The 27,385-nt window shown below is 37.4% G+C and overlaps 1 protein-coding gene across 2 annotated transcripts in view; it reads left to right on the forward strand.

Annotated features, from left to right (window-relative positions):
- Positions 1 to 20,118, forward strand: part of dus3l (dihydrouridine synthase 3-like (S. cerevisiae)) — a 30,933-nt gene extending 10,815 nt beyond the window's left edge. Inside the window, exons 4-15 of one of the 2 annotated variants that reach the window (XM_072253730.1) lie at positions 305 to 725; positions 843 to 997; positions 1,602 to 1,643; positions 2,287 to 2,439; positions 3,698 to 3,814; positions 4,178 to 4,243; positions 4,341 to 4,451; positions 11,733 to 11,829; positions 16,872 to 16,950; positions 19,100 to 19,288; positions 19,380 to 19,508; positions 19,843 to 20,117. In XM_072253730.1, coding sequence (XP_072109831.1) covers positions 305 to 725; positions 843 to 997; positions 1,602 to 1,643; positions 2,287 to 2,439; positions 3,698 to 3,814; positions 4,178 to 4,243; positions 4,341 to 4,451; positions 11,733 to 11,829; positions 16,872 to 16,950; positions 19,100 to 19,288; positions 19,380 to 19,508; positions 19,843 to 19,915 — 1,632 coding nt within the window. In that variant the 3' untranslated portion in view covers positions 19,916 to 20,117. Of the gene's footprint in view, positions 1 to 304; positions 998 to 1,601; positions 1,644 to 2,286; positions 2,440 to 3,697; positions 3,815 to 4,177; positions 4,244 to 4,340; positions 4,452 to 11,732; positions 11,830 to 16,871; positions 16,951 to 19,099; positions 19,289 to 19,379; positions 19,509 to 19,842 lie in introns of both variants that reach the window. The other variant, XM_072253729.1, reaches the window with a different exon arrangement.
- The last annotated feature ends 7,267 nt before the right edge of the window (positions 20,119 to 27,385 follow it).

Here is a 27,385-nt window from a genome sequence, read left to right on the forward strand (position 1 = left end):
CATTTTCACTTAGGAAATTTGTACTTCCAGATTTTGTAAGGATTTCTACTATATGGGCAAAACCAAGTGTCCTGAGAAATAAATATTGTCAATGCATTGTAGGTGTCTTCTGTTGCTAAGACATTATGGCTTACAATCATATCCTATGCTTTGATCATAGTACTTCATTTCCTAAGATTTCAAATTTTTATACACTTGTGATTGCTATATTGTTAAAAATCTGCTTAATAAGCTGAAACATATATTATCATTTGTGCCTTTCTTTTCCTCTTCCCCCCACCCCCCCCCACCACACCCACACAAGGAACCTCCAGGAGAATGTTACTATGGTGAAAAGTGCAGATTTTTGCATGATGTGTCGAAATATTTGGCACTGAAGCCTGCTGATCTTGGAGACCATTGTTACTTGTATGACACATATGGAAGATGTCAATACGGCATATCCTGTCGTTATGCACAATCTCATATTGGGCCGGATAACAATAACCTTATTAATGAGGATCTTATGAAAATATGGGAGACAAAAGTGATGGTGAAGAATACTCTCAGCAAAGAACTGCAGCATATCCTTCGCAAAAAAAAGTTTTCTTTTCCTAAGTCTGAGCAGTATTTGAAAAGGTTGAGTGTAAAACAAAAATCAGGTAAACAAGACAGTTTAGAAGAAAGTGAATCAGGAAAACAACATCATTCAGAACAGAAGCCCGATTCCACCAAGGTTATTACAGGTATGGCAGTGGAAATTAATTCAGCTGTTAGTGTCTCAAGTGCAGTCATGAAAGAAAACTGTTTAGCATCAAATGATAATGTAATTCCCCATTTGCTAAATACTTTTACCTGTCCAGGAAGCAAATTGGAAGAAAATACCACTCCTAGTTCTGGGATAGATGCTGCTGTTGCTGGTTCTGTTAATGATGACAAACAAATATCGTCTACAAAACGATTAGGCGTTGTCACGGATGAAGATATCATCAAGCTTCGGCCTTATGAGAAGAAGCAAGTAAGTCACCTTTATCAGTTTTGAGTTGGCGAAGGAAAACTCACCAATATATTTGCCTTGCTTTAAAGGACATATATCAGATGTTTCTTGATGTAACATCCCCTCGCTTTTGAAATATATTTTATACATGGTGGTTTAGTCCCGATCACTCTGAGATTCAGCTCTGATTCTACTGTTATAATCTGACATCCAACATAATCCATATACCTCTTTCAATTGCTTTGTTTCCCATCCTGCTTCCTAGCTGTGTGATCTAAGATGGTATCCTTGGTCCCTTCTATTTCTCATCCACAGGATGTTCTCCCTCGGTGATATTTGCAAATATCATGGGGGCACCGTCCATATCCAAATCACACTTTATATCCAAATCTGTACTGTACTGTACTTCATTCCACAAAGAGTCTCAAGTTATGAGTAATCTGACTTTCTGCAGTGTGCATGTAAATGTGCACACATTGTAAAAGCGCTGCTTGGAAATCCTTAACAATTACTTCAGCAGTATTAGAAAGCGAGAATGGTTTTGATGTATCGCAGGCAAGTGTATGTGCATCAGTTTTTTCATTTATCATTAGTATGTTTGAAATGTTTTAATTTTATTTTTCAGCTGAACTTCAGAGATAAGCTATATCTAGCACCACTGACAACGGTGAGTAATATTGCTGACACTGTGGTATTCATCATGTGGTTCAGGTTAGAAATTTCTAAAGTTCAAACATAGATGTGGATAGGTTTGTCAGTCCATCACTAATATGAGAGACTAAACAAGAACGGACGGAGGTCATAATGGGATGAATGGAATGATGTTACTTGTGGAATCGTGCACTGTGATGAAGCAAGGTTTCTCCATGATCATCTAAGTTATAAGGAGAATCATTATTCAGCTATTTTCATGCTTGTTTGATGATTAAATATAGAATATCTGTAACACTGAAGAAATTTAATTGTTTGTGACCTTCGGTGGCAGACCACTAATCTTGTAAAAATTTAAGTTGGTGAAAGAAAACGCAGCTCTTAGGAACATACTTCTTTTAAATGGCTGAGAGTGACATTGAGAATTGTCATAGGATTCAAAAGTGAAATTACCTACTTTCCCAACTAAAGTAGGGATATAATGCCTATAGTTTAAAGGAGGTACCAATAAAGAATTACTTCTGAAGTACTAGTCTATAGTTCAATCTAATTTAGAGCTGTGTTCAGCAGCAGCAGTATAAATTTCCAGCTAAATGTATTGAAGCAGTACGACATTATGAAAGGTACTTTTCAGGTCTATCTTACTCTTTTCATCACAGTGTGGAAATCTTCCTTTCCGCCGAATCTGTAAACAATTTGGAGCTGACATCACTTGTGGGGAAATGGCAGTTTGTACAAACCTTTTGCAAGGTCAGTCTTCCGAATGGGCACTGTTGAAACGCCATCACACAGAAGACATCTTTGGAGTACAGGTGTGTGATGTCAAAAGTTATGTATTTTGATGAATCTTAATAAAATGATGTTTAAGTAAAGTGTTGCAGTTTTTGCACCATCCCTGATTGGGATGAATGATAGCTCTTGGAAAGAGGCATGTGTTAGTGGTATGACGCGATACCAGCTTACACCTACAGATACCTAAGTATATGAAACGGTACCCATATGTGGCATTTATCCTGGCTTTTATATTGGGAAAACATCAAGATAAAAATGAGCAATTTTATCACTGAACAATTAACAATGAAAGTGCTTTAATCGACTTCACAGATCTTGTATTAGAAAATGCTCCCAACTGATCTCATCATCTCAACAGATGATGCTTTTTTCAAAAAGTCATAATTTGTCTATGGGAAGTAATGTAGGATTTTTCATGTAAATGCCAATGTGTGGGTCCTTATGCAGAAGTCCCAATATTGTTGGCTAGATGCTCTTGTATTTCCTAGCTTTGCTTTGTCACTTGGCTCCGCATAGGAAAAGGCCAAACTTCCACAATGTTTTTGCTGGAAATTTAGCCTTTGGATCTAGTAATTGTTGAGATTGCTCTGCAGGATCCATAAACTCATTCATTTGATTGGTGTTTGCAGGGCTGCAGGAAAGAGTTAAGATGAGTTGCGTATTTTTAATCATCTGTTTCCAGATGAAGAGTCTTGACCCAAAACTTTGACCATTTCTCTCTACTGCCTGACCTGCTAAGGTTCTCCAGCAGTTTGTTGTTTGCTCTAGATTCCATCATCTGCAGTCTCTTGTGTCTGTATGTTTTAAAATATTTGTATTGATTTTAATGTTCTTAATTACACAAAGTACTCATTTCATTTCTAAAACAGCTTTTGAAATCTCAGTCTTTTAATAGTCAAACTTTATGGTAGATTTTTTATGTTTTTGGGTGTCAGGGTTTGAAAATCCTAAATAGTTTTGATTGTTGGTAAAACTAATATAGAAGGGGGCAGGCAATTGGGGCTGTACTTTGTCATTTGTCAGTAGTTTCCACAAAAGTTTCATGCATGGGCCTTGTTCTGGACCACACACACATTATGTGATTTGTATTTCAAGACCCTAATGCTGTTCAAAGACATAACAGTTATTTTCAGAATATTCATAAATCCAATGCAGGTAAGTAAATGGGAGCCAGTAAAATATGAGCAGTATCTTGTATCTAGCAATGAATTTTCAATATAATTAGTAGCTGTAGTATATCATTGTTTGCAGTTAAAATGAATTATTTCTTTGTTACAGCTAGAGGGAGCTTTTCCAGACACCATGACAAAATGTGCTGAGCTTCTGAACCAGACCATTGATGTTGATTTTGTTGACATCAATGTTGGCTGTCCAATTGATTTGGTGTATCAGAAGGTAAGTAGTTTTGTTGCCTTATTTATATAATGTTTAATATATTTATTATGATGCTTTTTGTATAAAATAAATATAGATCTGCTCAAACTGAATGGTTACTAAACGTAGACTCCATCAGTTATAAATTCTATACAGTGAAGGTGTAATTTTTCCTTAAAACAATTTCACAAATCTTTAATTGAGAAACCTAATTCTGTTGAAAGGTTGTTTTACTCTTTGTAAGTATTGTGGAGTTTTAGATTAGCTTTTCCATTTGGTTTTACAATCTAGCATGATGATTATTATACAGGACTGTATGTTAGAAATTATGAATAAACATGTGACTCTCTGTAAAATGCTTCTCAAATCCTGCCTCTCTTTCAGGGTGCAGGTTGTGGTCTAATGAACCGTGTTACCAAGTTGGAACAGATTGTAAAGGGAATGAATTCTGTAAGTAACTTCTGTGGATGTTCAGTTCATTCTTATTAAATTTATTTATTGCTTTTCCAGATGTAACTGAAGCTGTTTGTTCCATCTTCTGCTGTAGGTATTGGATGTACCAGTGACAGCAAAATTAAGGACAGGTATACAAGAGAAGGTCAATATTGCCCATAAACTAATACCCAGTCTTAGGAATTGTGGGCTTTCCATGGTTACAGTAAGTACCAATGCAAACATTCTATTCTTTTGGCAGCTTATTTTAAGCTGATGTATTTACTAGTGAGAGGAAAGTTGTTACTTTTACACCCTGTAGTTTAAAAAACCATTCGAGTCTCTAAACTCATTGCTTTGTTAAAATTTAATTAAATATTAGAGATGAATTTCAATCCTTCAAGAGCAGTATTTCTAATTTCCTACTGAGGCCACCGTTTTAATCAAATATCTTGTCCGTGGGCCAAGCTTGGTGTTGGTAAATCATGAGTGCAGTGGAATGGGTTTAATTTTTATAATGTGGACAGTTGCCTGCTATTTTCCTGCAGCAGGGGTCCCCAACCATTTTTGCACCGCGGACCGGTTTAATATTGACAATATTCTTGCGGACTGGCTGACGGGGGTGGGGGAGGGTGTTCAAGTAGGGTTGCCAACTTCCTCATTCCCAAACAAGGGACAAAAGTAGCAGTCAAATACGGGACACTTGTGTTTACCCCGAGAAAGACTACCATGACCATGAAGCCTTGCGCAGGCACCTGTGTGCGCATGCGTTACGTACGCATACGTGACGTGAGCATGCGTATACGTGCTGACTTTTTTTCCCTCTACAGATCGGTTTTGGCTTGACCTTTCTGATTCTGTTAAGCAAAACTACACTGTACATACATTATTTCTACTCCATATAGACTGTGTAGTGTTATATCATTCCAGCTTTTACTATATGTTAGTGTTATTTTAGGTTTTATGTGTTATTTGGTATGATTTGGTAGGTTATTAAAAGTTCAACAGTGTGTGACAGGGAATGAGGAAAGGTGCAGCTGACTCATCGTTTCATGTCGCCAAATCATATCGTTTCCTCGCGGCCCGGTAGCACATGCTTTGCGGCCCAGTACCGGTCCACGACCTGGTGGTTGGGGACCACTGTCCTACAGGAAAAGGAGTCTATTTAATATAAGGATAATCTTGTTGTTTATGTCAATAAAACACCTGCATCATACAACTATGTAAGATAGTATACTCTCTCCAAATCCTTGTCAAAGAGATTCACCTACTATTGTTTTGACCATATTCCCATTTAACCATTGGCCCCTTCATTAATACTGCCTAGCCTCCATGTTTTCTGATGCTACAAGTTGTCTATTTGGAACTGTGCTTCATTCTTTCAAATTTATTATACCTCTCCTTTCTTTAAAAAACCTCAATACCTTTGCATTCTTATAAATTACTGTTCCACTTTTTTTAAAAATTTTATTATTATTTGGATAAGGAATTCACAAATGTACTTTTTCACACATATAACCTTTTCCATTTTTTTATATGTATAAAACTATAATTATTTATACATTAAGTACACATTGAGATGATATGAAAGGAAATTAGACACTTAAATACATAATTATGTACTGTGGTAATTCTAATCTATTAGGCTAAGTAATGGTATTAGTTGTTGAGAAAAATAGTAATAATAGTTTCCATATAACTCTTCTGGATCATTTCCACTGGTCCAAAATATTGTATGTAAGCCTATGTAACAACCATTGTAGGTGTTTATATCCTAATTTGTTCACGCTTGCTCCTGCCCGCAGACATAATTATCCAATCTCTATGTACTTATTTACTTAATTTTTTCATTTTTTATCCCTTTCCCAAGTCTTTCCCTTTACTTGTGTTAATTCTCTATTTTCCAAAAGAAAACAAAAAAAAAGAGACATTTAGACTAGGGGTGCTTACGTTAGCAATATTACTGTGTTGATGAGAAGAGCAGTATAAATCATTAGGAGAGTCATCTAAAGTCTGCTCGCATTGGGGTTATATATTCAATCCATTTATTCCAGATTTGATAAAATTTTTCTTTTTGAATTCTCAGGGAGTAAGTCAACTTTTCCATTTTAAATATTTCCAAGATAATTTCGTGCCAATCTTCTAGTGTAGGTGGTATTGGATTTAGCCACTTTCTAGTGATTGATTTCTTGCTTGCCGGCTAAGAGGGCCTGCAGCAACTTTATATCTTCCTTCTGTTCAAGAAACAATACATGCCCCAAATAGAGCGTCTCAAAGTTCAGAGGTATCTGGGACCTAAGTACCTTAACTAATGTTCTATGAATACCTTCCTAATATAGACTTAATTTAGGGCAATCCCAGAAAATATGAAAATGATTTGCCTCCTTGGAGCCGCACCTTCTCCAACACGTCACGTTTATATCTTTATATTTTTCCTGATATGGGGTCTTGAAGTATCTTATAATGTTTTTCCAACAATGTTCTCTCCAAGTCAAAGAATTAGTCGAAGACCATTGAAAGCTGCAGATTTCCCCCCAAGCCTCCTCTGAAAGTACCAACCCCGCTTCTTTCTCCCACTTCTCTTTAATATACAGTGTATTTACATTTTTAGCATGGGAGAGTGCATTATATAATCGAGAAACTGATTTACTAGGTATTGAACTGCAAGCCGAATTCAGAATCTTGAAAAATTCTAATTCTGCTGTTGATAGGTCTATATATCTACAACTCTGGTTAACATAGTTTCGTACTTGAAGGTACCTAAAAAAGTCATTGTGTTCTAGGCCATGTTTGTCCTGCAGGATTTGGAAACTTCGTAATACTCTTTTATCTATAAATGAGAGGTAGGTTGTAAGACCTTTCTTTATCCATAGCTCAAATCTTTTATCTCCTCTGTTGGGAAGGAATTCGGTATCATATGCACACCATCTAAAGAGTTTTAACATGTTATTAATTCCACATGAATTAACCACCTTCTGCTATACTTTTAATGTAAGATTTATCCAACTGTTTTTAAATTTTTCCAATTGGGCCATCAATCCTTTGTCAGCTATTGAGGCCTGTAGAGGAAAACTGTCAACTAATCCAAATTCTATTTCCTTCTATCTAGCCTTATATTCCCTATTACACCAATATAACAGAGGGGTTATCTGTGAGGCATAAAAATAATTTCTCAGGCAAGGAAGAACCATACCTCCTCCTTCCTTCCCTAACTGTAAGGTGTTATATCGAATTCTAGGTTTCTTTCCTTGCCAAATGAAGCGGGAAATCTGTTTGTCCCATTCCCTGAATTGATTATCATCCACCTCCACCGGTAAAGTACAGAAAAGATACAATAACCGAGGAAGAATATTCATTTTCATAGTATTTATCCTTGAATTTAAACTTAAAAAGGGGATAAGATTCCATCTATGCATATCTGCTTTTATCTCTGAGATTAATGGCCCATAATTTACCTGTGACAGTGTTGAAAGATCCTTCGGCAGGGTTATTCCTAAATATTTTAATGATTTAGCTTCCCACTTAAGATCGTACGTATCCTGCAATTTTTTGGATGGTGTATAATTTAGGGACATAACCTGCGTTTTCTTTACATTTATTTTATAACCTGATATTTTCCCAAAGTCATCCAACAGTGTAAACAATCCTATAAATGATTTTTCTGGTTCACTCAGATAGACCAAAACATCATCTGCGAATAACGCCACTTTCTGTTCAATCCCTGCCACCTTGATACCTTTTACGATTTCGCTCTGTCTTATTAGTTGGGCAAGCGGTTCAATATATAGCGCAAAAAAGGAGAGGAGAAATTGGGCATCCCTGTCTAATGCCTCTCTCTAAGATGAAGGAGTCAGAGAGGTCCCCATTTATCTTAATTCGGGCTGTAGGGCTGTCATATAGAGTCTGAATTACTTTAATAAACTTTTCTTGAAAGCCGAATCTTCCTAACACTCTGTATCGGAATGCCCAACTAACCGAATCAAAAGCTTTCTCAGCATCCAATCCTACTACCATTGTCTCTGTCTCGTTCTTATTAACCTGTTCTAATATGTGCAGAGTTCTCCTTATGTTGTCCTGTGTTTGTCTTTGTTGAATAAATCCAGTCTGGTCTAAGTGGATTAGGCCAGGTAAAAGCTTTTCCAATCTGCGCTCTAATATAGATGTAAATAGTTTGTAATCTAAATTAAGAACACTAATTGGCCGATAATTGCCACATTCTAGTTTATCTTTACCCTCTTTAGGAATAACTGAAATAATCGCTTCCCTCCAGGAAGGTGGAGTTTCTCCTCTCTGCAAGATCCAATTAAAGGTGTTAAGTAGTAATGGGGCTAACTGTGTCTTCAGGGACTTGTACCACTCTGAGGTAAACCCATCAGAACCCGGGGACTTTCCAGCCTTTAACCTAGAGATGGCCACGTTCAGTTCTTTGACAGTTACTGGTTCTAACAAACTTTCATTTTGTAAATCTGTAAGTTTAGGTAGATCTAAAAAATTCAATACACTGTCTATATAGGGCTCACTGGGGGCCCGGGGTTGGGAGTACAGCTCTCGATAATATGTTTCAAAACTCTCTTGAATTTTCCCTATTGTAGTCTCCACAAGCTTTGTCTTTGGATTCTTTATTTTATGAATTGTATTGTCTGCTTGTTGTTTTTGTAATTTATATGCTAATAATCTAGCTGATTTACCTCCCACTTCATAATTCTTTTGTCTCAGGTAAAGAAAATTTCTTTGAGTTTCCAACGTATAAATATCGTCAATTTCACTTTGCAATTTCCTAATTTCCTGTTTTCGATTTGAATTACTTTTGTTGCTATCTACAACTTGAAGTTGTTTTAATTTTCCTTGAAGGTCTGCTAATTTTTGTGCATTGATTCTTTTCATGTGAATGGTAATGGAAATAATTTTCCCTCTCAGTACAGCTTTCAATGTATCCCATAAGATCACTGGTGATGTTTCTCCCGTGTCATTAAGGTCTAGATATTCTTTGATTTCTCCCCTTAATCTCTCCATTACTTTCGGGTTATTGAGTATATGTGAGTTTAGCCTCCATAGTGTTTTCCTCATTTTCCTTTCCAGGATTAGAGACATAGAGACTGGGCTATGATCCGACAGATCAATTGTTGCAATATTACAGTTTTTTATCCTGAGTCTATCTGTATTAAAGATAAAGAAATAGTCTATCCTTGAATAGGCTGAATGAGGGAAAGAGTAATGTGTATAATCTTTACTAGTAGGGTGTAATTCCCTCCAGACATCTATTATTCCCAACTCCTCCATCAATGAATTCATTTTCCAAGTCAGAGGTTTATTCTGAGTAACTATTCTTGAAGAATCTAATACAGGATTTAATCTAATATTAAAATCCCTTCCACAAATTACTACCCCTTGAGAACTGACCATTAGGTCAAAAATGTGTCTATAAAATGACCATTCACAACCTGGAGGAGTATAAACATTCAGCAATGTTATTTCTGTACCTTCTATTCTTCCTGTGATTTTTACAAACCGTCCTTCTTTATCTTTAGTCTCTGAAATACGTTCATAATTAAGAGTACTTGATATTAAAGTAGCTACCCCTCTTTTGTGACTCAATTTATATTATGAATAAAATACATGCTTAAAGCCCATTCTTTTTAATTTTCCATGTTCAGATTGGCTCATATGTGTTTCCTGGAGGAAAGCTATTTGTGCCCTCTCTTTTTTCAATTTAGACATAATCTTATTTCTTTTAATTGGATTCAAAACCTCATTAACATTATAGGAAATTATTTTGACCAATTCAGTTTTCATTTTTCTCTAGTAGAAAAAAAACTCTCCTTTTCTAACCAAACAGTAAGCAATCCCTTCTCAACAGTAAACCAAGACATATAACCACACCCTAGACATTTTTGAACGTGTAACATTTGAAAATTTTTCCCGACTTCCCACAGTGAGGCCTGAGCACCGACCTGCCTCAGTTCAGAGGGATAACCTCTATCTTCACCCTGTGTTAGAGGGCCCTCAACAGTTCGAATAATCATAGAGAATTTTCTCCTATTTATGTCTCGACCATATTGCTATCATTCAAGTTATTCCGCCTAGTTTATTTTCAGTTACCAGTTTTCATTTTACCTTTAAGTCCGATTTACTCTTTTCAGTCATTTCTCTTAATTAATCTGTATTCTCTGTACATTCGCGTCTGAATATTTGCAGCTTTTCCTTGTAGTTTGACACTCTGGTTCGTGTGGAGCGTCCTCGCCCCACTAACTGCCACGACTTCTGCCGAATCCTCTCCAGTAGCGACTCCGGTTGGGTTATAACTTTAATAGGTAGTCCCTGGTCCGCCAGGTCCGATGTTGCCTCCTCCACCGTAGCGTAAGTTTTTGTCCCTTCGTCGTAAAAGACTAATTACTGTCCACCAGAAACACAATTTCCTGGTCGCTGACTTTGTCCTTCTTAGTAGTTTGAAACCATACCAGGGTTTCAAAATCTTGCTATCATAATTGGCCCTGGGTGAAGTTTTGAAGCACATAGAGATCAAATTAATGCCCCTTATTGCTGGTTATTAAATTGGTTGGCCCTGTCCCTGCTCATCTTTTGCTGAAATCCTCATTTGTGCCTTTTATTGTCAGTAGAATTGATTATTGATTATTTCTTGGCCAGATTTCCTCAAATATGAGGTCATGCAAAACTCCGTTGTCCATCTCTTTCACAGGTTTTATCTGGTTCAGCCTCTATTTCACCCTGCCCTCACACTTGCCCACTTGTGCTATTCTACACTGGCATTCTTTCCTTATCCTCTCAGTCCTAAACCAAGTCTCAACCTAAACACCTTTTGCCTCAACGGATGTTGATTGACTTGCTGAGTTCTTCCAGTGTTCTGTTTCTTATCCTAAGTTCCACTTGCCCATCATCACAGTGCTGATTGACTCCTGATTAAGCCAGCACTCCAGTTTTAATAAAAAAAAAATAGAGGGAGAATTCATTCTTATCCTCACCCTATTCTCTTATTTTCAGCTTTATCCCCTCTCTTTAATTGACATTTCCCTCTGATCTTGAAGAACGCCCTGAAATCTTTATTCCTCATATTTTGACCTCTTGATTATCCCCAGGTGTAAAGACTTTAATCTTAGGATTGATATCATCACCTGACAAGGTTCTAAGCTCTGAAATTCCCCTCCCAAAACCTCTTTCCTCATTTAAGAGTTAACAGTCTACCTTCTAAGAGACATTCGGGTTCATTACCTGTGTGCTTGTCAGATTTTGCATCAAAATATTGTTAAATTAGGATGTTCTGTCTTATTAAAGATGATTGTAAATGAATATTGAAAATTTATGATTTGTGTAAAGGAAAGTGAACTTGTTTCTAGAATAAGCTAGTTATAATATTGTCATCTGTTATAAAATTGATATTAAATTATTTTAGAATTCCTTTCAATATTAAAATGTGCACATAACTTTTTGCTATTACTGGAATATGATTGCAACATTCTTTTTTTAAATGATTCCTGTTTGTGCTTCTTAGCTCCATGGTCGATCCAGAGAACAACGATACAGTAAATTGGCGGACTGGGATTATATTGATCACTGTGCTCAGTTAGCTAAGCCAATGCTGCTCTTTGGTATGTATGGTTTAGTTTTTATTTCCTTTTGGTGCGGTGTTTATGGTAACTTTTATCAGAGACTCTTAAGATTTGGAAGCAAGTGAAGGTTCTACAGCTTCTTGAGCATTCTCTGTATTCAATAAAATAATGGCTGATCCTATGACCTAGCTCCCAATTTCTGAAAACAAAGTGGTTAAAGTAAACCAGAGGAGTAACCTCCCATATTTAAAACAACTTTTGATACAGAATGTTATATGATATACAGTATCCTCCATCACTGTCTTAAGATGATCTGGAGTTTTTTGTTCCTGGAGAAACCAACCTTAAAATGCTGGTAGGATCTACACGTGGCAATATCTGGTGTTCTTGCACCATTCTAGTTAGTCCAATTCTCAACTGACACAGTAGAGGGGGATTGAAAACCTGGCTGGTTGGTGCCATAACAAAGAGCTCTTACTTAGTGTCAGCAAGACCAAGGAGCTGATTATTGACTTCAGGAGGAGGAAACCAGAGGTCCATGAGCCATTCCTCATTGAAGGATCAGAGGTGGAGAGGATCAGCAACTTTAAATTCCTCGGCATTATCACTTTGGAGGACCTGGCCTGGGCCTAGCATGTAAGAGTAATTATGAAGAAAGCACACCAGCGCCTCTACTTAGGAGTTTGCGAAGATTTGCCATGGCATTTAAAACTCTGACAAACTTCTATAGGAGTATAGAGGAGAATATATTGAGCAGCTGCATCATGGCCTAGTATGGAAACACCAATATCCTTGAATGGAAAATCCTACAATAAGTAGTGGATATGGCCCAGTCCATGACGGGTAAATTCCTCCCCATCAATGAGCATATCTACATTGGAAAGAAGGTAGAGGAACCTTAGGACTCTCACCACCAGGTTCAGGAAAAGTTATTACCCCTCAACCATTAGGGTCTTGAGCCAAAGGGGATAACTTCACTCAACTTCACTTGTCCCATCATTGAAATGTTCCCACAACCTATGGACTCATTTTCAAGGACTCTTCATCACATGTTCTCGATATCTGTTCCTTATTATTTTTTTCTTTTTGTATATGCAGTTTGTGTCTTTTGCACACTGGTTGAACATGCAAATTGATGCAGTCAATCTTTTACTGATCCTTCTACGGTTATTATTCTATCATGGATTTATTGAATATGCCAGCAAGAAAATGAACCTCAGGGTTGTATATGGTGACATATATGTATTTTGATGATAATTATACTTTGAACTTTGAAATAGTCACACATTCTGTCATCCTATGACTCTCCTATCATGTTCTATGCCTTTATTCTATTGTTTGACTCAATGCAACTTGATACAGTCAAGTTGTTAATATATATCTTGTTATAGAGTTGTACAGTAGGGAAATAAGCTCCTTGGCCCAACTCATCCATGCCAACTGAGCTGCCTAACTCTTTCCCCTCTCACCAGAAATCTGCGCTCTTTAGTTTTAGGCTCCCCTACTTTGGCAGGATGACTATCACCACTATCTATCTACGCCCCTCATTATTTTATATCCCCCTTTCTGGTTATGACTCAGTATCCTATGCTCCAGGGGAAACAGTCCAAGCCTATCTAGCCTCATAACTCAAGCCCTCTAGTCCTGGTACCATCTTCATGAATCTCTTCTGCTCCTTTTCTAAATTAATAACTGAAACTGCACACAATACTTCTCAATGTGGCCTCAATAACAACTAGTACAGCTGTTAAATAAACATGTTCACTATGACGTTTATGTCATTGATAGGTTTCTTCCCTTGTAAGACTAGAAGCATGAAAGAGAAGTAATTTGACATGTCCTGCACCCTGGTAGTTAACTTTGATGATGAAGAAGAAGAGAAATATTCTACTAGTTTAGTTGATTTTCCACTACAGGAGTGAATCAACACTTTTAAATTTACATTTATCTTCTAAATTATATAATTTAGATGTACCACTGAGTTTTCAAAGCTCTATTATGTCCTTGAGGTATCATAGAGTTATATAGCACAGAAACAGGACCTTTGGCCCTCCATGTACATACTGATCATGAAGTACCCATCCATAACAATCCCATTAACTGATTGTAGCTTTCTGTGCCTTGGAGGTCCAGGTGTTTCAAGATAAATCTCGAATGTTGTGAATGACTATCTGCCTCCACTGCACCCTCCAACCATCCTCATGGAAAAATAAGTTCTCCTCAACTCCTAAATAAACCTTTTACTCCTTACCTTAAATCTATGCCCGCTGAGAGCAAGACATTTTCTCTATCTATTCTCCTTTAACATTATACACATCTTTTTGGTCCCAAGTCTGTATGGTCTCTTCTAATGAGTGAAATGTGACAATTCAGGGCAACATCTTGGAGAATCTCTACATCCTCTCCAGTGCTATCACATTTTTCTTATATTGTGGAGACCAGAACTGCTCACAGTACTTCAGATGTGGCTTAACCAGTGCTTTACATAGGCATACCGTAACCTCCGACTTGGCTAATGAAGGCAAGTATTCCAGCATTCCCCAACCTTTTGCGCACTGCGGACCGGCCGACTCTGGGGGGGGGGGGGGCGGGGGGAGTTGTGTTCAAGTTCAACAGTGCGTGACAGGGAATGAGGAAAGGTGCAGCTGACTCGTATTGTTTCATATTGCCAAATCATATCGTTTCCGCGCGGCCCGATGGTTTGGGGACCACTGAAGTATTCCATGTACCATCTTTATCAATTTATTTACCTGTACTGCTCCTTCATGGATCCTTGGATTTGCACTTTGAGGTCTAAAGCCCAAATGTTCATTGTGGATGCTCCACAAAAACACTTATGAGAACCAAATTTCATCTGCCTGATGCAGGTCTTAACATAAAACATTACCTTTTGTCTCCAAGGATGTTGATTTACTTGCTGTAAATAGATCAATATTATTGTGTAGCTTAGGGTCATTCTCCTTGCTATCAGCTACAGCATCCTAGTTAGTCAATTATTAAGTGAGAGTTCACAAACCAATAGCACAATATTTCTATAAAATGAAACTGGAAAGCTTTCCAAAATCTTAGTGTTATGAAATTGTTGCAATCTTAGTCTCATTCTCTGTTATGTCCCGAGCTTTGCAAACTAATTGCCTATCCCATTCCATTTTGAGAGTCTTGATTGCTTTGTTTTCACCGCCCTTGTGGGAAGTGAGCTCGAGATTGTAGCTACTGTATATATAGAAAAACATATCATATCTGTCCCTCATTTTCAAAACTTCAAATCTATACCCATTGGTCTTTGAGCCATCGATTCACAGTAAATAGAGATTTGGGCAGCAGTACTGACTTTCAACCTGCCTCACTGTCCCACTATAAATTTTGACAAGGATGCTTACATCCAGTGGTCAGATCCTATGATGAAACAGTTACATGATTCTAAGATTTAGGTTGGCTGTGCCATCTTGGAAAGCACTCCATTTCCATGTCACAATGTTGCACTGTTGGCATCTTTTAAAGTATCTCTCCAAAGACAATATAATGTAAATTTCTGCACACATTCCAGGAGAGAACAATTTCATCTCATTCTTCGTTGGTTGTGAAATAAAGCTCAGGATAATAGTATTAGTGGACTTCAGCCTGATATTGCAGTGACTACTATAGTGCCCTTCTTTAAGAAAACAATGGGGAGTTAAAATTGCTGTACTTCGCCAATGCCCTATCGAGTCACATCGAGCTTATTGTCCTATACACAAATAGGGTGAGGTACAAGTGGAATAGAAAACTTCCAGCAGCATCACGGACATGTTTCAAGCACAGGCATAGGACAGCATTTACAGAATCCTGAAGTGCTACATCACCAGGTTCAAGAGCAGCTACTTTCCTTCAACTGTTTGGTTCTTGAACCAGCCAGCAAACCCTAATCGCCACTACAGTTCAGCAACACTAGGACTACTGATCACTTTGCACAAAAATTATATTTGCTTTTTTTTTGCTGTAATTGTTTTTTCTTGTAAAATTTGTGTATAATTCATGTTTTTTTCTTGTGAATGATGCTATGTGCCTGTGGTGCTGCTGCATGCATTTTATTGCAACTGACCAGACGTGTACTTGTGTATTTGATTAACTATGTTGATTGACATAGGTGCAAACAATGCATAGAATATTAATTATGCATAAAAAATGCAAGACAGTGAAGTAAATGGGGGAAAAAAAGCAGTGCAAAAAATCTACACAATCAGAGACAAATCTGGGATAGTTTAAGAGGTGATCTGTAGTGTTCCATTTCTGAGCTAGAATCAGGGGTGTGCAGGTCCTTTCAAGAAACTGATGGTTGTAGGTTCCTAAACCTGGTAGTGTGGGACTTAAGGCTTCTTGATCACCTGTCTGACAGTTGCAACAGGAAGAGGGCATAACCTGGATGGTGGGGATACTTGATAGATATATAGATACTCTTGGGGCAGTGTCTTGTTTAAATGCTGTCAGTAATGGGGAGGGTTGTGTCGACTACTCTTTACAGTCTCTTGCATATCTCTATGTTGGAACTGCCATTCCAGCCAATGATACAACTAGTCAGAATACTTCCAAGAGTTCATCAACAGAAGTTTGTTAGAGTATTTGGTGACTTGGTCAAATCTTCTTAAGCTCCTGAGAAAGTAAATTCCTTCAGGATGGCTTCTCTGCGCTAGGGCACAGAGCAAGTCATCTGAGATGTTAACACACAGAAATTTGAAGCTGCTTATTCTCTGATCCACTAATAAGATCTGGGACATGCTCTACTGGCTTCTACTTTCTCAAATCAATGATTAGTTCAAATCATTAGCTCAATGATTAAATCATGAAGCCCAGGTTTGGAACTTGGTGAAATGGTTGAAAGGAATTTAAATGTTGAATGCTGAGCTATAGTCGAGGACATGTGCATTACTGTTGACCAGCTGATCCAGCATAGAATGGAGAGCCAGTGAAATGGCATCTCCTGCTGACCTATTGTGGAGATAGGCAAATGTAATGGGATCCAGGTCATAGCTGAAGTTGGACTTGATTCTATATTGATTTCTGAGGTTGCATATACTGTAAACAAAACTCTTTATGTTTAACAGGAAATGGTGATATTTTGTCATATGAAGATGCCAACAGAGCTAGGGCAACAACTGCTGTCTCAGGAGTTATGGTTGCAAGGTGTGTAAGTAATACAAATGTTCACTCAATTTCAACTAAAATGTCTTATCCTATCTTTCCCTGATACAATCACTGTTCATGTGTGCGTTGTTGAAGTCCGGTTTGTTCACTTTGTGCAATTAGGATTAAGAGAACTCTGTCAACATAATTCTCACAAAGGTCCTTGCTACCTGATTTAGTTTATATGGAGACTTCGAATGAACTTAAAAGAGTTCTAACATTATGAGACAGCAGGTTGTTATGGTCAACCTGCCACAACGAAAAGAAAAGTGAATGTAATTTAGCTTCACGAATGAGAGTTTCCAGGTTACAGGTTCTTCCGTGGTTTCTGCATCTCTCCCTAAACTCTTAAGATTTCTTTATCTCCAGAAAGATCGCTGCAGTGACAGCAGCAGAGCTTTTAAAATGCTGTGATTGCCATGTACAACATAAAGTCAGTAAGAATAGTCTATTGATCCAGGTCAGCCACTATGGTAATTACTATCCTCAGTAATAAGACAGGCACAACCCAATTTATTCAGCCCTGCCTTTGTATGCACAAAGCACAAGCCTTTCCCCAACAGCTTCTTGTTCTAGCAGTGGCTTGTTTTGTTGTTGAAATTGTGACCTCTACCCTGACTTCTGCCATGGTGAATTGATCCGTGACCCTGAGCTACTGTTCACTTCTCATTTCTTTTTTTGGACCTGTAGTCTAGGAGAATTTAGTTCTTGTATTTGAAGATGATTGCTGAAACAATCAGAAAAATGTAAATAATGATTCTTAGTAATAGCCCATTTACTAAGATACGCCTCAAGATGTTCTGTGTTAGGATAAATCTGAATCTGGCAGTTCTGGTTGAACAAGATTTGATGTTAAGACATAGACCTTAGCTGAGTTTGCTTCCATTGTTTCACTGTGGATAAAGGAGGGAGATTCTATACAGTATGTAGGTTGCATAAATTACACAAGGTAGATGCTTGAAATAAACTTTTGTTGTATTGAATAGCGTTGTTTCTTGGAAATGAACTCCAATATATTCATAAAAATTGAGAGAAGGAATCCTGCGAGCAAACATAACTGCTGCAGCTATGTTGGTTGAATTATGACAACTCTTCTGTCACGAGTGTGGTTATGATTTACCTAGTTAGATTTTATGGAGTGTGAACATTAGTGGTAACTACATTTTTTGCTCTTCAAAATTTCCTTTGAGCTGCCATCTTGTGATAGTGCCAATTCTTCAAGAAAAGTTGAATAGAGAGTTTCAATATTTATATCAAATAATGGTAAGGAATGGCAGTTTAGTTCCTAGTCAGGTGGTACGTGACTTGTAGGAAAACATGCTTATGGTAGTGTTCCTGTGTGACTGTGCCCAATGTATATCCATGTTCAGTGGTTTGGAGATATCATCAAAAAAAGTATTTTTTGTAGAGAATTTTATGGAAGGTGTATAATATAGCTTAGGTGCTACAGTAGAAAGGAGTGAATGCTAAGGAAATGGTCTGAATACAAGTCAAAAGGGCATGATTGTCTTGATATCAGATGTTGCTGGAATCCATTGCAGAGAAAATTCACCTAAAGGGTTCTCTGTTCTCCCAATAAAATGATTTGTTTTGTTTTGAAGAGGAGAATAGTGACAGAAAAAAATAAAAATTTAATTTAAAAAATAACAACTTAAAATGAAAATGTATTTAGAGGATTTTAATTTATTGCTTTCAATTGTAAGCATAGTTGAACATATTCCATCATCAGCAAAGCCTCTTGTAAACTGAGAGTCACAGACAGTGTGAAACTTGATTGATATTCAGAGCATTACTTAAATTTGAAAACTAATTATTTCCAACTTTCTTTTGTAAAATTCGACCCGAAATCAATATTTTGGGCTGAACTTTGTTTTTCAAAGAAAGGCAAAAGAAAGCTGAAATACTTGCAACCAAGTGTTGCTTTTGTACATGACAGTTTGATATTATCTATAACAGATTCTAAAAGCATTATTTTTAGATTTGTCATTTCTGAGTTTTCTGAATTAACATTTTCTTAATACATTTGTAAATAGTTGATAGTTTATATAGTAGCTGGGAGATAAATATCCACTTTCTGCAGAGGTGACTATGTAAAAAATCAAAAGGACTAAGTTCTCTAAAATTTACACTTGAGTTTGTCTAATTTCAGAGGAGCACTGATTAAACCATGGATATTTACTGAGATCAAAGAGCAACGACACTGGGATATTTCCTCAAAAGAAAGATTTGAAATTCTCCAGAATTACAGTAACTATGGGCTAGAGCATTGGGGATCAGATACACAAGGAGTGGAAAAGTGCAGAAGATTTCTCTTGGAGTGGCTGTCATTCTTATGCAGGTAAAATAAATATTTAAATCAGCACTAAATTTCTCTTAAGTGAGTTATATTGACAGATATGTAACATTCATTGCATTTTTGTTTGGTTCAGATATATTCCAGTAGGACTTATGGAACATGTACCTCAGAAAATCAATGAAAGACCTCCTTATTATTTGGGTAGAGACTATTTGGAAACTCTAATGTCTAGCCAAAATGCGTGTGACTGGATTAAAATAAGGTAAAGTCATATGCTTTGTGAATGTTGAAGATGTTTTAAAATGAACTTAATCAGAAGGTAGCTGTTTAAGCCTTTTTAGTGTGTATATGTAACTTTCACAGATTATTTAAGGTTGCAATCCAAATTTTAACATTTTCTAATGTAGCATACATTGATTGCCTAACTTGCAATAATGGGATTTTCTTAAGTTTTCTCCTTGATGTGTAACACATATATAACTGTTTCATCCCATTTGGCTTCTCATACATTTTATAGCAGAGTAGATTTTTATGGTTGAAAGCATGAATTTAAAATACATATTTATTCTAAGACTTTTATTCTGTTTTCTTAATAGTGAAATGCTATTGGGACCTGTTCCTCCTAATTTTACCTTCGTGCCTAAACATAAAGCAAATTCCTACAAGTAATCAAGAAAGAGAGAAGCTGCAAGAAACTCTACTGGTTTCCTAATGCTGTCAATATTGAATTCATATTGAAATTATATAATCTCATGTAAATCAAATGCTCTGAACACAAACAGGAGAGTTGCTGAATTATAGAGCCTATTATTCTGGCTTTTTGTAAATTTTATGTAATTCTCAACATCTTTGGAAATTTTAAATAAATATTCATTTACTTTGTTTCTATATTTTTCATTTTCCAGACCTGCTCACAATTTAGTTGGTATACTTACGGGTTTTCAGTCATTTTGTTCTGCACAATCCATCGAATTTTGTATTTTGCTTTGAGAGGACGCAGAATGAAGATCTTTTGTTTCCAATATGGTGTCAGAAGTGGTTCAAAATTCACGTACTTGTAGTCATTTATGAGGAATGGAGCCTTTGTTTTTGTTTGATGAGAAATATTTGTACAATTGAATGGGGTGGACATTGCTAAAGCTGGAGGAGCTGAGTTATTATTCTTTCCTTTAGTATTCATATCGCTCCCTGGAGAATTTAGTTCTTGAGGCCTCGAGGATTCTTTGTTTGTAAGAACATCCCAGAAGGAAGGATAGAGTAATTCATAATGGAAGCATTCTAAATATACGTAAGTTCTAATTCCAGGAAGCGTATGTGTTGTATGGCTTTCAGCATAAGGTGAACGTGTCAGTGAAGAATTTGCAGTTACTATTTCTTCTTGAAAACTGTTAGTTTTAATGTTGCCATCTGGAAACTTTGGAGATTGAAGTTCCTGTTTGGATAGAAAGGGTTCTCTGTGTATCACCAGTGTTGATAAAACAAATGCACAGTGTTTTCCTCAGTAAAACTGGAAGAGACCCGCCTTAACTTGTTTATGAAGAAATCTCCTGGTTTGTGAATAGGAATGACTCAAGAGAATTTACCTTTTGTCCATTTTTCTTCATAAATGCTTCAAGACCTCATGAAATTTTTCTGATTAGTGGTCATGTGTGGCTTGCTTGCTTGCTTCCCAAGGATTCATTTTATGGATTTTCTCTGAATATTTTATTTCTGTTGCTGGAAATGTAGCTGTTAAATCGGATCTGGAACATAGAATGGTTACAGCAGAATTCTCTTATTTGAACTTTATGACTATTACATCATAGAAGCTTGTAATTTAATAGTCACATGTTAGTTCTATTAGAACCTTAAGGTTGACCAAGCTTTAGATTCTTTCTTTATCTGGTTAATACAGTAAGTTGTGTAAATATTTAAATACAATTAGGAAAAATGCACACATTCTTGTAATTCAAAGAACTTGGAGTAAAAATTTTTCTGCACACTGGTTATAATTTACACACACCTCTACAAAACACAAGATTTAATAGCTTCACAGAAAATGATTAATTAAAGGACTCCACAATATTACTATTTTGTAGAAAACAAGTCGACTTAAAATTGATGTGAAAATTCAACATTGTAAAAGATTTAAGCGTTAAAACATCTCAGCCATAGAAATTCATTCAACTACAAATTAATTATCAAAGTACATCTATGTCACCATATACAATCCTGATATTCATTTACTTGCGGCATCCACAGTAAATACAAGAAACTCAATGGAATCAGGAAAAACCATACCCAACCTGGCAGGTAAAAATAACAATTTGCAAAAGATGACAACCTGTGCAAATACAAAAGAGAAAAAAACAATAAACAAACAGTAAGTATTGAAAACATGAGATGAAGCATCCTTGAAAGAGAGTCCATAGGTTGTGGGAACAGTTGAGTGAGGGGGCAAGTGAAGTTATCCCCTCTGGTTCAAGAGCTTGATGGTTGAGCGGTAATAACTGTTCCTGAACCTGGTGGTGTGGGTCCGGAGGTTCCTGTGCCTTCTTTCTAATGGCAGTACAAGAAGACAGCATGGCTTGGGTAGTAGGGGGTTTTGATGATAGATGGTGCTTTCCTGCGCCAGTGCTCCAAAAAGATCTGTTCATTGATGGAGAGGGCATTAACCATGATGGACTGGTGTGTATCCACTACTTTTTGTAAGCTTTTCCATTCAAGGCTTTGATGCAACCAGTCAATATAGTCTCCATCACTCATCTATAGAAGTTTGTTAAAGTACTAAATCTTTGCAAACTTCTAAGAAAGTATAGGCACTGTTGTGCTTTCTTCATAGTGGCACTTGCATGCTGGACCCAGGACAGATCCTCTGAAATAATAGCACCGATCAATTTAAAGTTACTGATCCTCTCAACCTTTGATCACCCAATGAGAACTGGCTCATGGACCTCCGGTTTTCTCCTTCTGAAGTAAATAATCAGCTTCTTGGTCTTGCTGACACTGAGTGAGAGGTTATTATCACTCAGCTAGATTTTCAATTTCCCTCCTATATGCTGATTCGTCAACACTTTTAATTCGGCCAACAAATTAAGTATCGTCAGTGAACTTAAGTATCGTCAGTGAACTTGGTGCTGTGCTTAGCCACTAGTGAGTTTCAAAGGTTGATGTGTGGATGAAAATTCTAGGTAAGTTCAAATGTTTAGTATTGTATACCATTACAATACAATGTAATGATACCTATCAAAAAAAAACTGTGGCATTGAAATCAATTGTTTATTGTAGTAAATTTTAAAAATTTAAATTTTTAATACTATCGATTTGTAATCCAGGGAGTGGGAAGCACAGAATCAAATATCGCTATGATAATTGTATGTTCTAGTATTAATTGTTTGGCGACAATAAAGTATATAGTATTTCTCACTAAATTAATCCTTGCTCACCTCCACCTATCCAGCTTCATGTTGTTTTACTTAAACGGCTTAAATAACATGCATTGTTGTATGCTCCTTTTCCCCATCCTATCTTTAAATACAGTGGACAGATAGGCAAGGACTGCACCAAATTTCAAAGTCAAAATTGAGTTTCTTGTGTAGGTGACGATTATGTGTATGCAGAGGTACAATGTTAAAATGTCCACCAGCAGCAAAGCACATACCAGCATACAAGTAACATTCACAGGAAAAACATACATAAATTATGCACAATTTTTACCAGAAACAAACCCAAATTAGAACAAAGTCCATTTTAGTTTAGCATGGCCAAGAAGTTGCTAAACTAGTGATTAGATTTGTGTTGTTGTTTTGAGAAGGAATTATTGTAGTTCTTTGAAACTACTGGAGTGGGACTTCAGGCTTCTGTATTTCCTGTTCAATGTTAGCTGTGGGAAGATGGCATGGCCTGGTGGGTGGAGATCTTTGAAGTTACCTTCTTGAGACAGCATCTGTTGTAGATACTACCTACGGTGGTGTAGGGTATGCCTGCGATATATTGGGCTGTGTCCTGCAGCTAATTAATTGCTCAACAACTAACATACTGTGCACAAAGTACTGCAGATACTGGAATTTTGAACTGTCATACCTACACTCCATCACCAAAGCTCAATGTTAATTTGAGGAATAGCATCGTGTTTTCCAACTAAGGACATTTGAATTCCCAAGGCTGAACAATGAAGTCAATGATTTCCAGTAATTGGATATCTCAGCCTGTCTTCCATTTCCTATCAATATATATATTATACCAATTTCCTTGAGTCATAGAGCAATTAGGCTGAAATATTAAAATGCTGTCTGACCTACAGTATATTTTGCTATTTTGTGTAAAAACAACAGTTACCTTTTTGTCTGCTATTGCAAGATTTCTAGAAGGATTAAACACCTGCTTAATTATTTTGGTTTGATCCATGTTTTTTTGATAAGCTTGTGTCATCTCACCATTTCTAGCAATTTTATAGAGGCGGAACCCCTTGCATTTAGCGATGGCACTTGCTCCACACCCTCTGACCCTTTACTGAGACTCGTGGTCATTTCCACCAAGAAGATTTGGGAGGGGCAGGTCAATACTAACTGCTAGAACTAGGGTTGTTGGTTGGATGGGTGGGGTGGGTGAATCTCCATTCATTGTTATGTGAATGAGCACAACGAATGAAATCTTCTTAGATTTCAGTTGATCAAATGGTTGTAGTTTTATGCTTTGGTTTTAGATTAATATTTGCTTTCTAAAACTGCATTTCTAAACAGTTATAAGTAATACTTGAGCTTCGAAACTCAAATAGTTGGTGTTTAAAAAGGGCTGATAAGTATGTTTTTCTTGCTGTTTAATCGACCCCATTGGTTACCTGTAAATTATAAACTCAGTACCTGCATGATGAACTACATTTGAGACACAAGTTAAAATTCCCTGCTAGTAATTGCATTTCTAGTCACCTTGAGATTCTGCTGTCACGGAGGAACATGGGGCATTTTGTTAGAGTTAATTCAGATCGCAAGCAGTCAAAACCAGATGGCCTACAAACAGCAGATACATACAATCATAATTAGTAAGAATCCATCATCTTATGGGTGACATGCTTATCAATATGGGGTCAAAGCTTGTGATGGACTCCTGAGACACTTTTCAAATGGATTGCTTATATTTGAGACTAGAAAAATAAACCCATGGAAATTAAAAGAACCTCATTGAAGATGAAAGACTACCAACTTCGCCTTTCAGCTAACCAAAAAAAGTAATAAATCAACATCACTGTCAGCACTTATCACCAATTCAAAACAACTGTCCCTTTGTCATTATAGACCACAAGATAATAGGAACAGAATTAGGCCATATGGCCCATCAAGTCTGCTCTGCTATTTCATCATGGCTGATCAATTTTTCATCTCAGTCCCAATCTCCTGCCTTCCACCTGTATCCATTCATGTCCTGACCAATCAAGAACCTATCAACCTCTGCCTTAAATGTATAAAACATATTAAACTTGGCCTCCACAGCTGCCCGTGGCAATGAATTCCACAAGTTCACCACTCTGGCCAAAGAAATTCCTCCTCATATCTGTTCTAAAAGGACACCCTTCTATTCTGAGGCTGTGTCCTCTTATCTTAGCCTCTCTCACCACAGGAAACATCCTCTACATTCAGTCTATCCAGGCCCTTCACCATTTGATAATCATTCTTGTGAATCTCCTTTGAACCCTCTCCAGTTTCAACACATTTTTCTACAATAAGGGGCCCAAACTGCTCACAATAATCCAAGTGAGGCCTCACCAGTTCTTTGCAAGTCTCAACATCACATCCTTGCTTTTATATCCTGGTCTTCTTGAAATGGATGCTAACACCTTATTCGCCTTCCTCACCACAGATTTCAACCTGCAAATGAACCTTTAGGGAACCCTTGCCAAGGACTCCCAAGTCCCTTTACAGCTCAGTTTTTTGTATTTTATCTTCACTTAAAAAAGTCAATCCTTTCATTTCTTCCACCAAAGAGCATGACTGTAGACTTCCCAACATTGTATTCCATCAGCCACTTTGCCCATTCTCCTAATCCAAGTCCTTCTGCGGCCTTTCTGCTTCCTCAAAACCACCTGCAACAAAGCCATCAATTCCAACATACAACATAAAAAGAATCAGTCTCAGCACAGACCCCTGTGGAAAACTACCAGACACTATGTGGGAATTCATTCCTGGAATTCCCTACAGTTCCACCAAATAACAACAGTACTGGCATTGCTAACAATGCGGCCTTTGAGACGCCTTCTTTCTGAACTGTGGCTTTGCTTTGCTACAGTATATGGTACTTTTCACTTCATCTTGTTTCTTTCCTGTGGCTATAGTCTTACCCTAATTTTATCTGGAGAGAATAAGATCAGAGTTCCTTGCTCCTTGCCTTCCAACCGATCAGCTGTTGTATTCAATGGATCATCCTTCACAATTTCTGCCAGCTCCAACAAGATTCCACCACCAAAGAATCATAAGGCTTGGAAACAAGTCCTAAGGTACACCCAGCTTATAGAAATTGGTTCGCACCTAATTGCAATAATCCTACATCATTCCCATTTGATTCTATCCACATTCCCACCAATCCCCAACCTTTCAGCATTGCAAAGTGGTCCGTTCTTCTGTTCTTACCAAGCACTCCCCGTTCTATAGCAGTTAACCATATAATGTTTAACATTTTGTCTCTTCAATTCAGATATACGCTGCACCACATCATCCCCACCTTCTCAGCAACTTAAAAAGAACTTTTTTTTTCCAGTTCTGAGGAAGGGTCTTTGACATGAAACATTAACTGTCCGCTTTTCACAGAAAATGCCTTACCTGTTCAGTATGTCCATCACTTTATTTCCAGTGGTTTAGGTGGCAGTAGTTGAGCGTAGTAAAATTAAGACACTCAACGAATGTAGAATTTTTTCCATCGGATTGTGTTCTGATGAAAGATCATTAATGTAAGAACTCAACTATTTGTCCCTTCACAAGTGCTGCCAACCTGCCGAGTGTTTTCAGTATTTTTTGTGTTTAAAAAAAGTAATTTCCAAAGGACACAGCAACAGAAATAGGCAGATGGAGACACAAAAACTTGCAGATGCTAGAATTTGGAGCAACAACAAATGAATCTACTGGAAGAATTCTGTGGTTGAGCAGCATCAGTGGGGGGGAAAGACGTTGCTGATGCATCAGGGTCAAAAGTGGAGAGCAGAGATGATCAGTATGAAGAGGAGAGAGGGAGAGGTACTGCTGGAGCCAAAAGGTGAAAGGCAAGAAGTTGGACCAATGTGAAGGATGATGGGCAGGGAAGCAGGAGGAGTGGAATTGGGAAGCAGGTAGATGGAAGATAGGTGAGGCCGGGTAGAGATAATGGAACCATAAGGGGAAATGTGCATGAAAAATTGGTCCAGATGAGGACTTTGTCACCAGTTGAATAGGATATAAAGCAGAATGCTAGGAGGAGTAGAGGTACAAGAATTGGGAGAGTCTTTAAATGAAGATAGTCAAAGAAGCTGGTTATGCTTGTGTGTACATTTAAGATATCAGTAAACATATAGTCACACAAAAAATATAGCCCAAGTCCCTGAGTCCATGAATGTTGTTGCTAAGAGCAAGCCCACAGCAGTCTGCAGATGAATGCAATCCAGCTTGTCTTCTACTGAGTAAACACTGGAGCGCAGCACTGATACCAGCATAGACACCGCACCACACCGCTCACAGGCACCAACTCCAACTCCCTCCTTGGCAGCTGCAAACCGATACTGCAGCATGAGGCCTAGTCCTTGCTACAACTGAGGCCACACAGCTCCCACACCCTCAGTCCCACCAATAAACCAATGAACTGGACTTTGTATTCCACTTAGCTATTGGTGTCTTATGCAAACCGTACCTGGAAACTCCCTTATTGCTGGCAGAATCAGTTCTCCATTTCTATGGGGCTTTCCAGATTTAACAGTGAGAATGAAATGTTTTATGAAGCATGAAAACCATTACTGCTTTGTTGTGAAACGTTGGCATACAGGTTTTGAAGTGTTTTACATGCTGAAGGTTTTCACATAAGTGACTGACGATACGCCAAGTTCTTGTTTGCCTTATCAGAGTGTATTCTTTTCAAATGTTCAAGGAATGTGGTCTGTTTCATTGTCTCATTAAAAAAAAACTTTTTCACCGAATAGACACA

This window comes from Mobula birostris, chromosome 3 (genome assembly GCF_030028105.1).
Source record: "Mobula birostris isolate sMobBir1 chromosome 3, sMobBir1.hap1, whole genome shotgun sequence".
NCBI lineage: Eukaryota > Metazoa > Chordata > Chondrichthyes > Myliobatiformes > Myliobatidae > Mobula > Mobula birostris.